At 39.3% G+C, this 12,425-nt stretch overlaps 1 protein-coding gene across 5 annotated transcripts; it reads left to right on the top strand.

Annotated features, from left to right (window-relative positions):
- Positions 1 to 2,536: 2,536 nt before the first annotated feature.
- Positions 2,537 to 11,725, top strand: LOC103704241 (putative receptor-like serine/threonine-protein kinase At4g34500). Of its 5 annotated transcripts, none has more exons than XM_008787449.6 (8): positions 2,537 to 3,212; positions 3,944 to 4,048; positions 4,143 to 4,265; positions 4,658 to 4,828; positions 4,988 to 5,117; positions 5,193 to 5,402; positions 8,958 to 9,079; positions 11,368 to 11,725. In XM_008787449.6, the coding sequence occupies exons 1-7, from the start codon at positions 2,704 to 2,706 to the stop codon at positions 9,072 to 9,074; spliced, it is 1,365 nt and encodes a 454-aa protein (XP_008785671.1). In that variant the 5' UTR covers positions 2,537 to 2,703; the 3' UTR covers positions 9,075 to 9,079; positions 11,368 to 11,725. The 5 variants fall into 5 exon arrangements, with proteins under 5 accessions (XP_008785671.1, XP_026659314.1, XP_008785672.1 ...); XM_026803513.4 differs by having other exon boundaries at positions 8,958 to 9,083; positions 11,456 to 11,725; XM_008787450.6 differs by having other exon boundaries at positions 8,958 to 9,083.
- The last annotated feature ends 700 nt before the right edge of the window (positions 11,726 to 12,425 follow it).

Genomic DNA, 12,425 nt, shown 5'->3' with positions numbered 1-12,425 from the left:
GACAGTTTGAAATGCATATAATGAGAATATTGTACTCTTTTTCCTTCACTAGGATTTTTGTCCCACAGGGTTTTTTCCTAGTAAGGTTTTAATGAGGCATATTCTTAAGAGATAAATATCCAAGGGGGAGTGTTATAAAATCTTGACTCTTCATCTTCATCTCTAGATGGATATTCATCTGAATTCATCCATGACTATTCAACTTCTTGTAACCCTCCAATTTCTTCATTAATGATGAATTAATGTATTTATGGCCTTTAATCTTATGGCCTTTGATCTTTTTTCCTTTGGCCTATAAATAGATGATATGTAATCTTGTATCGGGAGGTGAAAAGTAAGAAAGAATAAAAGAGCCATTTATATCTCATGCTCTCTTGTGTTTTCTTTCTCTTTATTTTCTATTGCTTTATTACTTTTACTTTTAGTTTCATATCACTCCTCTATTTGTTATTATTATTATTATTATTATTATTATTAGTACATCGACTGCTCACACTAATCTCACATGAGCACTGCCAGCTGAATTACTAGAAAGTAGACTACACGGCGGTGGAGGAACAGAAGCATGCCCAGTTCAGATGAATTCTCCTGAATGGTAGAAACAAAAGAAGCAACCCAATCAGCAGCTCTGTTCGCCTCATGAAGCATGTACACGGTCTGAAAGGCACAACACTCCCTCAGCACTTGCTGGATATCGCGCAATAGCGAATGCTCAGCCTCCCACCCTGCCTTTATTCACCTTCTAGACAAAACCTAAGCACGGGACAATCTTTCTTTTTATTTTTTTCATTATTTCTTTGGATCTGTGGGAATGCCACCATTCTAGTGAAGACACCAAGAGGCGACAGGCAATAGGCAGTGGTTCTGTTAGTTTTGTGCAGTGTCTGTTCGAGGCTTAGCACTTGTCAAGAAGGATACTTCTGAGAGGAGAATGTAGCTACATGGCTTTAAATCTTTAAAATCTTGATTCGACAGCCTAGAACTTGGCATTGCAACCCTACATTTACCAAATAGATAAAGCTTTGCATTCCTCCCCTGCCATCAGAAAAGTCCAAGAATGGGCGGGCCCCAGGGCCCGCTTGCAAGGTGGCGTCTCTTCTCCATTCAGCACCGAACCTGTGGTTGCTGCTACCAAATTTGAATCCAGTGGGCCCCAATCCTCAAACGTTCACCGGGCGCGTCCCACTTGGCTCGCTGATAAATACGCCAATAGATGTGGAACCCGTCTCCGAACTTCCAACTGCTGGCTTCCATACTCCCTAGCTGCCACGTTTCAAAAGAAACCATCGCGCCGGTGTTGTATTTTGACGGGACTCACTTTGCTCGTGACGTGTCTCGATGTGACGCGCTCGACAACCTAGTTCTTTCCTAACGGTACTATACGGTAGTCGTCCGGAGTCTAGAGGTTCACGTATTTTCTGAAATAAACCATAAATACGGTTTTTAAAAATTCTTGCTGCTCCTTCTCCTCGCCTTGTTTGGAGACTCGAACCGAAACAAAAAGGTGGATTCCATCCGCTCCAGTAATTCAAATTTACAAAGCGCTTTGGAATAAATTTGCTCAAATGCTCAGATTGAAACATAGAGAGTAAGTGAGTAACCACATTGTTTTTTCACTTATATTACCATTACAGTAGCTGTGAAATGAGTGGTGCTTGAAAAAGCTAAGCCTAGCTCGGCATCAATGGCCTCAATAAATTTTGAGTAAACTTAATTTTATTAATAAAAATTAGAGGTGAATTTTAAGTTCAACATGGTTGCTTACAAAGTTGCTTGTTCGATTGTTCTAGCCAGAAGCAATTGAGTTTTCATGTACTACAGGCAAAAAACTTGAATGCTCCTACATTCCAATTAGGAAGATTTATTCCTAGCACCACTACCAAAAATTTAAGTATGAATATTTGCTGATTTGTACTAATCATATCACATAATAGGTGGTAAATTATCCATGTTGATTAGTCTCCCGTATCGATATCATACTGGCATATGGTATTTTATTTTTGTTTTGCCATGCTAGCTCCAAAAATATATTGCTACAACATAGTACTGATATTTTAATTATTGACTAAACTTTTTTTTGATTGCATGATTCTTTCATAGTCTAAGAACATGTAATAACCATAAAGGCAACCATGTATACTAATAGTCACTATGATTACCTAAGATATTAGAACATCCATCAATAGAAAAGTTCTAGGTAGCATCAACCTATCTCAACTCTTTCATATCAGAACCTACGAGAACAGTTTCAATTTGAGAAGTGCATGAAGAGATATAGCTGCAGTTCGTTTACACTTGTCACGATTTTCCTAACTCCGCTTGAATTTACCGACGGTTGTCCGTTGGTAATTTCCAAACTCGACGGCCGGTAAAAGGAGTAAAAGGTCTCACTTTTCGTTTTAGAGATGTGTGAAATCCCAGTTGGCCAGGGAGCACGATTTTCCTACTCGTCTACTTTCTTTATTTTTTTTAGAAAAGGAAAAAAATAATAACAATAAAATAAACTTTTTTTATCACGCTTGCTCCCAAAGATTTCCAAACAGTAGTGCCACCGTCGCTTTCCCGGCACTGAAGCCAGAAGGCCTTCGTTGCAGCTCTCTTTCTCTCTTTCACCTGCTACCTTCCAAAAGAGAGACACCTCTCTCTCTCTCTCTCTCTCTCTCTCTCTCTCTCTCTCTCTCTCTCTCTGTGGCTCCGCCGGAAATGGGCGCTGGAACCCTCACCTCGGGCGGCTTCCTGGCGGAGAAGACGGCCGTGCTTGGCCTCCCTGTCTACATCCTCGTCGCGATCGCAGCCGCTCTGCTGCTGGCTGGCGCCATTCTCGCCTTTCTCTTCTTCCGTCGGCGGGCGGCGGCGTCGCGAGTGAAGCATACGTCTGGCATCATCCCCTCGTCGACCAAGGAGATCTCTGTCGATCAGGCGGCGGGGGGCGGCGTGGGGGAGGTGGAGGTGGAGGAGGAGAAGAAGGGGTTGGTGGGGGTTAATAAAGGGGAGAGGTTGCGAGGGTCGTCGTCGGGGGCGTCGTCGTCGGAGGCGGCGGAGAGGATGGGGAACATCGGGTGGGGGCGGTGGTACTCGCTGGCGGAGCTGGAGGCGGCGACAGGGGCGTTCAGCGCCGGGAATGTGATCGGCGAGGGGGGTTACGGCGTCGTCTACAAAGGAGTCTTGCCTGACCTCTCCGTCGTCGCCGTCAAAAATCTTCTCAATAACAAGTGAGTACGGCTCTATTCTATACTAAAACGGGAAAAAATGGCTCTGCCGGCATTGTCTACTTAGCAAAATGGAGGTGCTCTGCTTCTTTGATTCCTCTATAAGCTATAGTCGTAGTTATCGAAATAATGCTGATAAAGAACTAAAATAACACGAATTAAGTCAAAAATGGCTGAAATCTCTAAAGTTCCGGTCTGCATCTGATTCAGGTTTTTGTCTTTTAGACGTAGATTTTTATATGTTGGAGATCATAAAAATCACAGGAGCACTCCTGGATATAACCTTTTTTCTGAAAAAAAATAATTTTACTGGGTGGAGATAAACTTTTTTTCTGAATTTTTTTTTACAGTGTTTAATTGCAAAATAAGAACATCAGTAGCACTTTTGATCCTTGTTGGGTTGTAAGTTCAAGAAGGCACTGGTAGATTATCCTGTGATGTTGCAAACCATTAAGTTGCAATTTGTTAAACCTACAACTGGGCTTTAAGCAAGTGTTCCATCTTAGTTGAAAGTGGAGGAAAGGATGAATTATGTTATTCCTAAAGCAAGGAAATGGATAACAAAGAAACAGGTTGTACTATCAGAGGCGATTTTCCTGTTTCTGCAAACCATATGGCCTCCTCTTTTTTTCCCTACTGAAAGGAAATAAGGTGCAACAAAGAAGATATGAGTGTCTCTTTAGTTTCCTTTATGTAAACTTTTGTGGATACGTATTTTTGTGCGGCTTCTCTAGGGGTCAGGCAGAGAAGGAGTTCAAGGTGGAGGTAGAAGCCATCGGAAAAGTACGGCATAAGCACCTTGTGGGACTTGTTGGGTACTGTGCAGAAGGTGCTAAAAGGTAGCCTGAATTTCTCGCGTGAATTTATTTTAGCTGGAAATGCGGTCAATATGTCAAATAATCATTGTCTAAATATTTGCTGTTTCCAATTCAGGATGCTTGTATATGAATACATTGATAATGGGAATCTGGATCGGTGGCTGCATGGAGATGTTGGCCCTGTCAGTCCGCTGACATGGGATATCAGAATGAAAATAGCCATTGGAACAGCGAAAGGGTTTGTTTTCTTCACTAATCTCCATGTTATTATTATGTCTAACACACTTCATGATTACTCTGTAACAGAAGTGAGAGTTTCAGTAAGTTTACCAAAACATTTTTTTTTCTCATACTTGTTATATTTATATCATTGTCATACATTTTGATTACAATTTTAAAAGGCCAACCTTCAAGAAATGCCAGTAATGCTAAATTGATGCTCAATGCTTGAAGTGATTGTAATTGCTTAGCATGATCAAGAACTGGTCAATGTATTACTTTCTGGTTCATAGTGGTAAAAAAATGTGCATTTCTATTGTCCATCTTTACTCTGTTGTAATGTTCTTCCCGAGAGTTTTTGCCAAGCTTTTAGCACTGCCTAATCTTCGTGAAATGGTGCTCTGGTTTCAGAATAGCATATTTGCATGAAGGATTAGAGCCCAAAGTTGTGCATCGGGATATAAAGTCCAGCAACATTCTTCTGGATAAGCATTGGAACCCTAAAGTATCAGATTTTGGATTAGCTAAACTCTTGGGCTCTGGTTCTAGCTTTGTAACAACACGTGTAATGGGAACATTTGGGTATGTTTTATCTTCTTCACATTTGCACGTCTATCAATCAATACTGGTAGCCTTGTTCTGTTCTATAGTATAATTTATCTATGATATTTGTATGATGAAAATTTGTCAATGATGAGCGGAGGAACTAAACACACTTCTTTGTCCCGAATGCCTGCACAGTTATGTGGCTCCTGAATATGCATGCACAGGCATGCTCAACGAAAGTAGCGATGTGTACAGTTTTGGGGTTCTACTGATGGAATTAATTTCAGGAAGATGTCCCGTAGACTATAGCAGACCACCCGGAGAGGTAAGTTTACATAAATCTCTTCAATTGTGATTCTGATATTCCTAGCCTCATGAAAGTGGTTGGATCTGTTTGCAGGTAAACTTGGTCGAATGGTTTAAAGGAATGGTAGGAAGTAGACGTGGAGAGGAGGTTGTAGATCCATTGATGGAAGTTCAGCCTTCGCCAAGAGCCTTGAAGAGGGTATTGCTGGTTTGCCTTCGATGTGTAGATTTAGATGCTCAAAAGCGACCAAAGATGGGGCAGATTGTACACATGCTTGAAGGAGATGAGTTTCCTTTTCGCACGGTATGTTTTATCTCTAAATCGTTTCCTTGGTTCATTTAACTAGAACTGCACACCTCTTAAGTGCACAAGTTCCAGGGAAGTCTTATGGGTTTTTTTTCTTTAATTCATGAGCTGTTAAAACACTTAAACAGCTAATAATAACCAGAACCCTGTAAAGTATGTCAACAGGATGAAACTGTTCAATTGTTTATTTGATGGAGCATGGTCCTTTCCTTGTAGAGGATCTGATACAAATTATTAAGGAGAGGTTGAAACTGTAATTTTCTGCAATGCTAGTGTTGCTGATGTAGAATATGAACTAGACTCATGTCATCAACAAAGAAGCAAAGCTAAGATACAAATATAAAGGTGATATAAAGGAGGTAAAGTTGAAGAAGATGGTATAGTTAATGGTAGTGTGAGATTGAAGAAGGCATTTGATCTGCGGCAAGAATATGGACATAGTTTAGATCGATATGGTTGCTTGCTTCATCATCGTGATATCACATGCCTCTACGGTGGTGATTTTAGCCTAACTAGCAGGAATGCAAATTTCCATATCTCAACATGATCAATGAAAGCTGTTTACCAAGTTAGTAAGAAATAGTACACTATCATGCCACATGCTTTTTAAATGAACTCTGCAGAGAAATTAAGCAGGTTTCAGATAGAGAAGTTAGATTTTGATGGTAATTTGAGGAAGATTAAGAGTCGAGTGTATTTTTCTTTTGGAACGAGTAGAGTGATTTTTTTCTTATCGAACGAGGCTATCTTTTTTATTAGAGAATGAACTTCAAAGATTATCATTTTAATTTTTCTTCTTAGGCACATTTCTCTTCTTATCCTTCTTTGCCTCCTTCCCTCAGGCTTTTGTTTGCTTACCATCATTTAATGAAACATGAAGGTTTTGATTGGCTCCCATTTTGTTTAAATTTAGTTAATATACCATTTCTTGCTCCGAATAAAATGAAATGTTGGTAAGGCCGATTAAGTTTGACACATTCAATCACAAATCAATCAAGGTGAAGTTTAGTATAGCCGACTAAGTTTGGCACAATCAATCAAGGGATTCTAACATCCTCCCTCAAACTCAAGGTGGTAAAGTAGACACCAACTTGAGTTTGGAAACAAGAGATCGAAAGATGCCAGGAGGATGAGCTGTGGTGAAGACATCCGCAAGCTGATCAGTTGTAGAAATTGGATCACGAATGTACCGAAAAATTGACGTACTAGATCAAGAGTAGGAAGAGGAGCTGCTGGGGTTTAGAACGAGACCGCGCCTACCAAGTTTATCTTCGTCAAGCTTCTAACGGTATGGTTTGACGCGTTGCTACTGGGGTTTGGAGCGAGACCGCGTCTGTCAAGTTTATCCACCAAGTTTCTGAAGATACGGTTTGACGTGCTGCTGTTTGGGTTTGGAGCGAAACCGCGCCTGCCAAGTTTACCCGCCAAGCTTCTGACGATACGGTTTGACACGCTATTGTTGGGGTTGGGAGCAAGACCGCGCTTGCCAAGTTTACCTACCAAGCTTCTGACGGTACGGTTTGACGCGCTGCTGCTGGAGTTTGGAGCGAGACTGTACCTGCTAAGTTTACCCGTCAAGCTTCTAACGGTACGGTTTGACACGCTGCTGCTGGGGTTTGGAGCGAGACCACGCCAGCTAAGTTTACCCGCCAAGCTTGTGACGATATGGTTTGACGCGTTGCTGCTGGAGTTCGGATCGAGACCGCACTCGTCAAGTTTACACGCCAAGCTTCTGACGGTACGGTTTGGCACGCGTCGCCGCCGCCTCCATGGAGAAATAGGAGCACCGAAAGCATGGTGCCTTGGAAGAGAGGATACACAACCCAAACCCGTGAGCCCTCCACGAAGCATAAGCCTCCCACGGATTTTTTTTTCTCAACAAATAGTAGGATAATAACAAAAAATAATTAAAGGGAAAAAAAAAGAAAGAAAAAAGGCTATGATTTTATCAGGATCTCGACGAAAAGAAGGGAGCTTTGAAAGCCGCCGAGGCCGGAGCCTCGGCTACCCCCCAAACGAGGCAAGAGAAACAAAAGATCTGCGAGCGACGGCAGCAACCACGGAAGAGAGGACGACAGCAAGGTGGAAGAGAGGACGACAGCAAGGCGGAAGAGAGGACGACAACAGTAGGTTACGTGATCAGTGGCTCTGATACCATGTTAAAAAAATGAAAAAGAGGAGAATTTTATTTCTGCCTATCTATTACAATGTACAGGAGCAGCCTTTATATAGGCTAGGAGGATGACGAAGTTTGGTAAGGATGACCAAGTTTGGCACGATCAATCACAAATCAATCAAGATGAAGTTTAGTAAGGCCGACTAAGTTTGGCACAATCAATCAGTCAATGGATTCTAACACAAAATATGACTGAAGGATTTTACACAAGGAACCTTAAAACCCAGTGCAATCAATTGAAATTTAAGGGTGAAATATTGTTTTTTTCTATTTGTTAAGAGTAGATTTGTCATATATGACATATACCATCACATACATGGGAAATACCATACCACTTCATTAATTCTTATTGTCTACAATTTGACTAGACATATATTACAAAATCTCTCAATACTTTTATTCAAAGACTTATCTTGCAAGAGATCTCTCTAGAGCTAGTTATACACTGTGGTCAAAGATTTGTTGACAAGCCAAGTTATATAAAATCTTTAGACCTGGATTTCAGCTTAGATGTATCATTTTATAATGTTAGAAATTAGAATACTGATGATGGGTAGTTGTTAGATGATAGTTATTTTCTGAAGCCGTATATTATATTTACAAGTTTAATAGATGAGCCAGGTAGTTATTTCTGTAATATCTTCCGTTCTGGGATGTCACTCATCCCTCCAAAGAAGAACTGATGTTCTAAATCATCTTAGTCTGTTCTCAGCTATTTTAATTCATATCTTCTAATATCAGAGCCAGTGAAGTGAATCAAGGCAGAAGGAACAAGGGGACAAGGATTTGCTAGGAAAATAGAGGCTGAAATTAATCGGTTTTTTCTGAAACTTTAGAGAAGCAACGTGTAATGCTGGCAAATCCACCGAGGATGTTTGCTGCAATGGATCTAAAATTTAAGCACTTGAATATTTTATTGAAATTAATAAACAAGCAATTAAAGTTATGTGCTATATGTATATTTTACTTTGATAGGACAATTGTTATTCTATTGTTTCATTGGAGTCCCACATACACAACTTCACAATTTCCAGGCATCAAAATCTTGTCTGGAATTCTACAATACAGTATAATTTTTTCCCTAATACTGGAAGATGTTTACTAAAGTTGTGCCTCCTAGGCCTACCCACATGAGGTGCCCAAGATGCACGATTATACATCAAATAAATCTCACTTATCAATTGCTTTCATGACAATTTGACTTGATTTGGATAGTATTGAGTTCATATAGTGGATATGTAATGCTGTCAACATTGACATTCCGGAATATGATGCAATGCATAAACATGACAAATATATACTAACATTCTGGCACGATAAAACTTTTTTCTTAAGTTTTATAGCTTACGTGATTTGTATCAAACTATACTTTGCAGGAACACCGGTTGACACGAGAAAGAATGCTGGATGTATCTAATGCACCCACTGGACGTATCCCACTTTTGTCTGAGAAGGTGATAGCTGCTGATTCAGAAAGGTCAATGTGGAGATGAGCCAGGTAGGTATGTAAGAACAACCCTAACTTTTGGACCGTGTTAATTGTTGTTTGTCATGAAAGATCTAGTTTCTTTTCCATTTTGTTGGACCGTCTCAGAATTCTTATAATGTAGTATGTTTTAATTTGTTAGATTTCTTGTTCTTGCATATTCCATTGCTTTTGATATGCTATGACTTTCAGGATAACAATATATGAGAAATATGTGTTGCATTTGTCATTTGAGGGATCACAACCCACCACCAACTTGATTTTGATATAATCCGATTGTGCGGTAGTTAATATGTTTCAATTCTACAACTGGAACTTTTGACTGGCTTTGAATATGCTAATCTTCTACTGGCATAAGTACTTAAGTGTAATGATCCATATTCTATTCAATTATATCAGCCTTTCTAAAATTCCTTTCCTTTGTCACAGGAAAAATTATTAAAGATCTAAAATTCCGTTACATGGCTAGATAGTTATAAAGCTCTTTTTAGTAGAGTGTCCTTCTTCATAGTTGAATATTCCTGCTTTGCAGGCAAAAGTCTAAACGATGAGACCTCTGTAAGCAGCTTACTATTCTCCTTTACTTTTATGCGATAGGTATATATATTTAGGAATTTTCCGGGTGCCGAACTTTTGACTGTTATCAGGATTCAGTTCTATAATCATATACATGTTAGGTTGTAAGATTTTCCTGAAATTCATAAATGGTACAAAAGAAGAGACTCATAGTATGCACTCATCCAAATGGTCTTTTCTTATTTAAGTTTGCAGTTGACTCTAGTAGATGTTGGTAGCTATATACTTGCACATAGAGTGAACAAATGGAAAATGCAAGAAAGTTGCTTGAAAGAAGCATCTGTCATGGCATATTGCCTTACCTTTTGTTCTTGTCCCATCACAATACCATCTCCGACTGACCCTTTGTTTCAGTTAGCATTTTTAGATGAGGTCCTGGGTTATTACAAATACAATCCATTCAAGTCCAATTTCAAGTACCATAAATCCAATCTAGACCTGTGTTGCAGTGTTTCCAAATCCATATGGACCATGGGTCAAGTCTACTTTGATACTATTTGTAACAATCTAAGACCTCACCAAAAAAAGGCTAGCCAGAAGGTATAATTTAGGTTCCTTGGTCCTGTATAAGTACCTAGGATATACTAATTGCATAGCCGATATGAGACTAAATACACACTCGCATAGGTTTTCACATTAAATGTCTGAACTTATTCTATTAACGGACAACAAAATACTATTTGTCTCAGCTATCAAACTCTGAAAATCCTCTTGCAGCTCCTTTGTTGAGTGATATTACCTTTACATTCTTAGTTTTATTTATTGCCTTGAGATTTTATGGTTTCGTAGGACTATGAAACAAGGGTTGTTTCTTTTATGGAAAGCCTAGCAATGATTGCTTTACTACTGGTTTTGCATGTCCCCTAGTAACCTTGCTTGTTGGAAAAATGCATCTCAAACTGCAATTGCCTGCTCCATTTAAACTGGAGCACAAAAACTATTGCTCAAATTCAGAACTTTCAAGGATACTATTTCTTTAATGACCTATATATTTCTGGACTGACATTTTGGCTGACATCCTTTTCACTAAGATGTCCACGAGAATATACACCGAATTGTCGCAAGATGTAGATAAACTAGTTTGAGAAGATATATTTGTGGCTATATTTTTTAAATATATCTTCCATAAATTCACATTTCTGAAGCAACTGCAGACACAGTTCCATTGATAATTCTGCGATGCATTGGAGACTTATTTTCTTTTTTAAATAATTTGTTTTACTAGTGATTATGGAATTTTGCAGTAAATATCCACTAGCATAACTTGGTCCTTCTAAAACTTTTGTAGACCATTACACCTTGCCCCTAAGACTACACTTAGAATATTTTTACATATACATCAACATATATTGTGTGTGCATTAACTACCAATACATGTGCATCGATTGATCTAGAGAAATCTAAAAAGCAGAGGCATCATGGTCCATTAAAGTCTGAAATGGAATGTTTCTGGATGGAAAAAAAAAGCCGGCTTTTGCAAGCATGAAAATAAAAGTTGGACTTTTTCTGAAAAATGCAGTTACCATTATCCCTCCAATCTTTTTTATTTATTTAAAACTTACACATTTATTTGTCTTTCTTTTTGTTGTAGTAAAAGTGCAGTTTTAATATTTGTTTTGATTTCCGGTATCTAGCATAATTTTGTCATTTTGCAATCAAGAATTTCATTCCTGGTTCTTAATTACAGTCTGATGCAAGATCTATCCAATAATTTGCTGAGCCAGGCATCATGTTCTGCTTCACTGGCCACTATACTGTTAAATCCTGCTTGCGATCAGTGATCATCCAACAGTTCATTCTTTGCATGCGCAGTCAACAGAATAGCATCTGCGACACAGATCATTTGCTCTCCAAGCGGCCACAACTCCAGAAGTTCTAAAGCTCTAACTACCTGAATTCCAGTTCCTGTATAGCATATGCATCAGTCAGCATTCTTAGAGATTATTGTTTATAGGGACATCAACGCTAGGCATGACTTGAGTGAGATTCCATTGTAAACTTCCTTTATTGATGCATTCATGACGGATTATCGCTAATTTCATTTGAGCTATTGGTTATGATTATATCATGTCATTTTCTGCATTTTTGTCCTCGTAAGCAGATTGTGTGGACTGTTTCTGTTTGCTAATGTTCAAGCTTGGAGGTGCCTAGCTAGCCATTCACCAACCGATCGAGTTCGCATGGAGTCCAGGCAAGAGCAATTTGGTGTCTCTTTTTTTCTTACCACCAGCATAGCACTCTAAATGGTTCAGTCTCCTACAACTCTTTTCCAAACTTTGCCTCTCCTATCCAGTTTCACCGACCTACACGTTACGGGTTAATTGGGATCATAAAGTCATTCATGAGCGTCTGCAATTTTTAACTCATCTGGCAAGTGCATCACAGCCTCAATATGCCAAAGCACAACGCAAGCCACTTTTGCTCAAAGCTTGAGATACGTATAACGTATATGGACTGTTTGGGGTTAAATTTTAATTTTGCACCCAGAGAGCTCTGTGGTGGTTGAAGTAAGGACGGCGGTTGCTCTGATACAAGTGCATATCATAATTCCTGATGCAGCTTGCCCCAACAATATATGACTTCCAAGTGCCAGATTAGTTGAAATAATCTGTCTTTGGTTAAGGATGCCGACTGATCGGAGTTGGTTATTGGATGTTGTTCATATCAGCGACCTAATATGGTCCAGACTTTCTTCCGTTAAAAAAAAAAAAAAAAACTCTCTATATTTGAATATTGAGTTGGTTCTTGTTATTCCACGCCCACCTAATTTAGGCCAGACGGA

The sequence above is a fragment of the Phoenix dactylifera genome, chromosome 15 (genome assembly GCF_051530095.1).
Source record: "Phoenix dactylifera cultivar Ajwa chromosome 15, Ajwa_hap1_PhDact_Kaust_v1.1, whole genome shotgun sequence".
NCBI classification, from domain to species: domain Eukaryota; kingdom Viridiplantae; phylum Streptophyta; class Magnoliopsida; order Arecales; family Arecaceae; genus Phoenix; species Phoenix dactylifera.
This window is presented reverse-complemented; position numbering and strand designations above follow the sequence as displayed.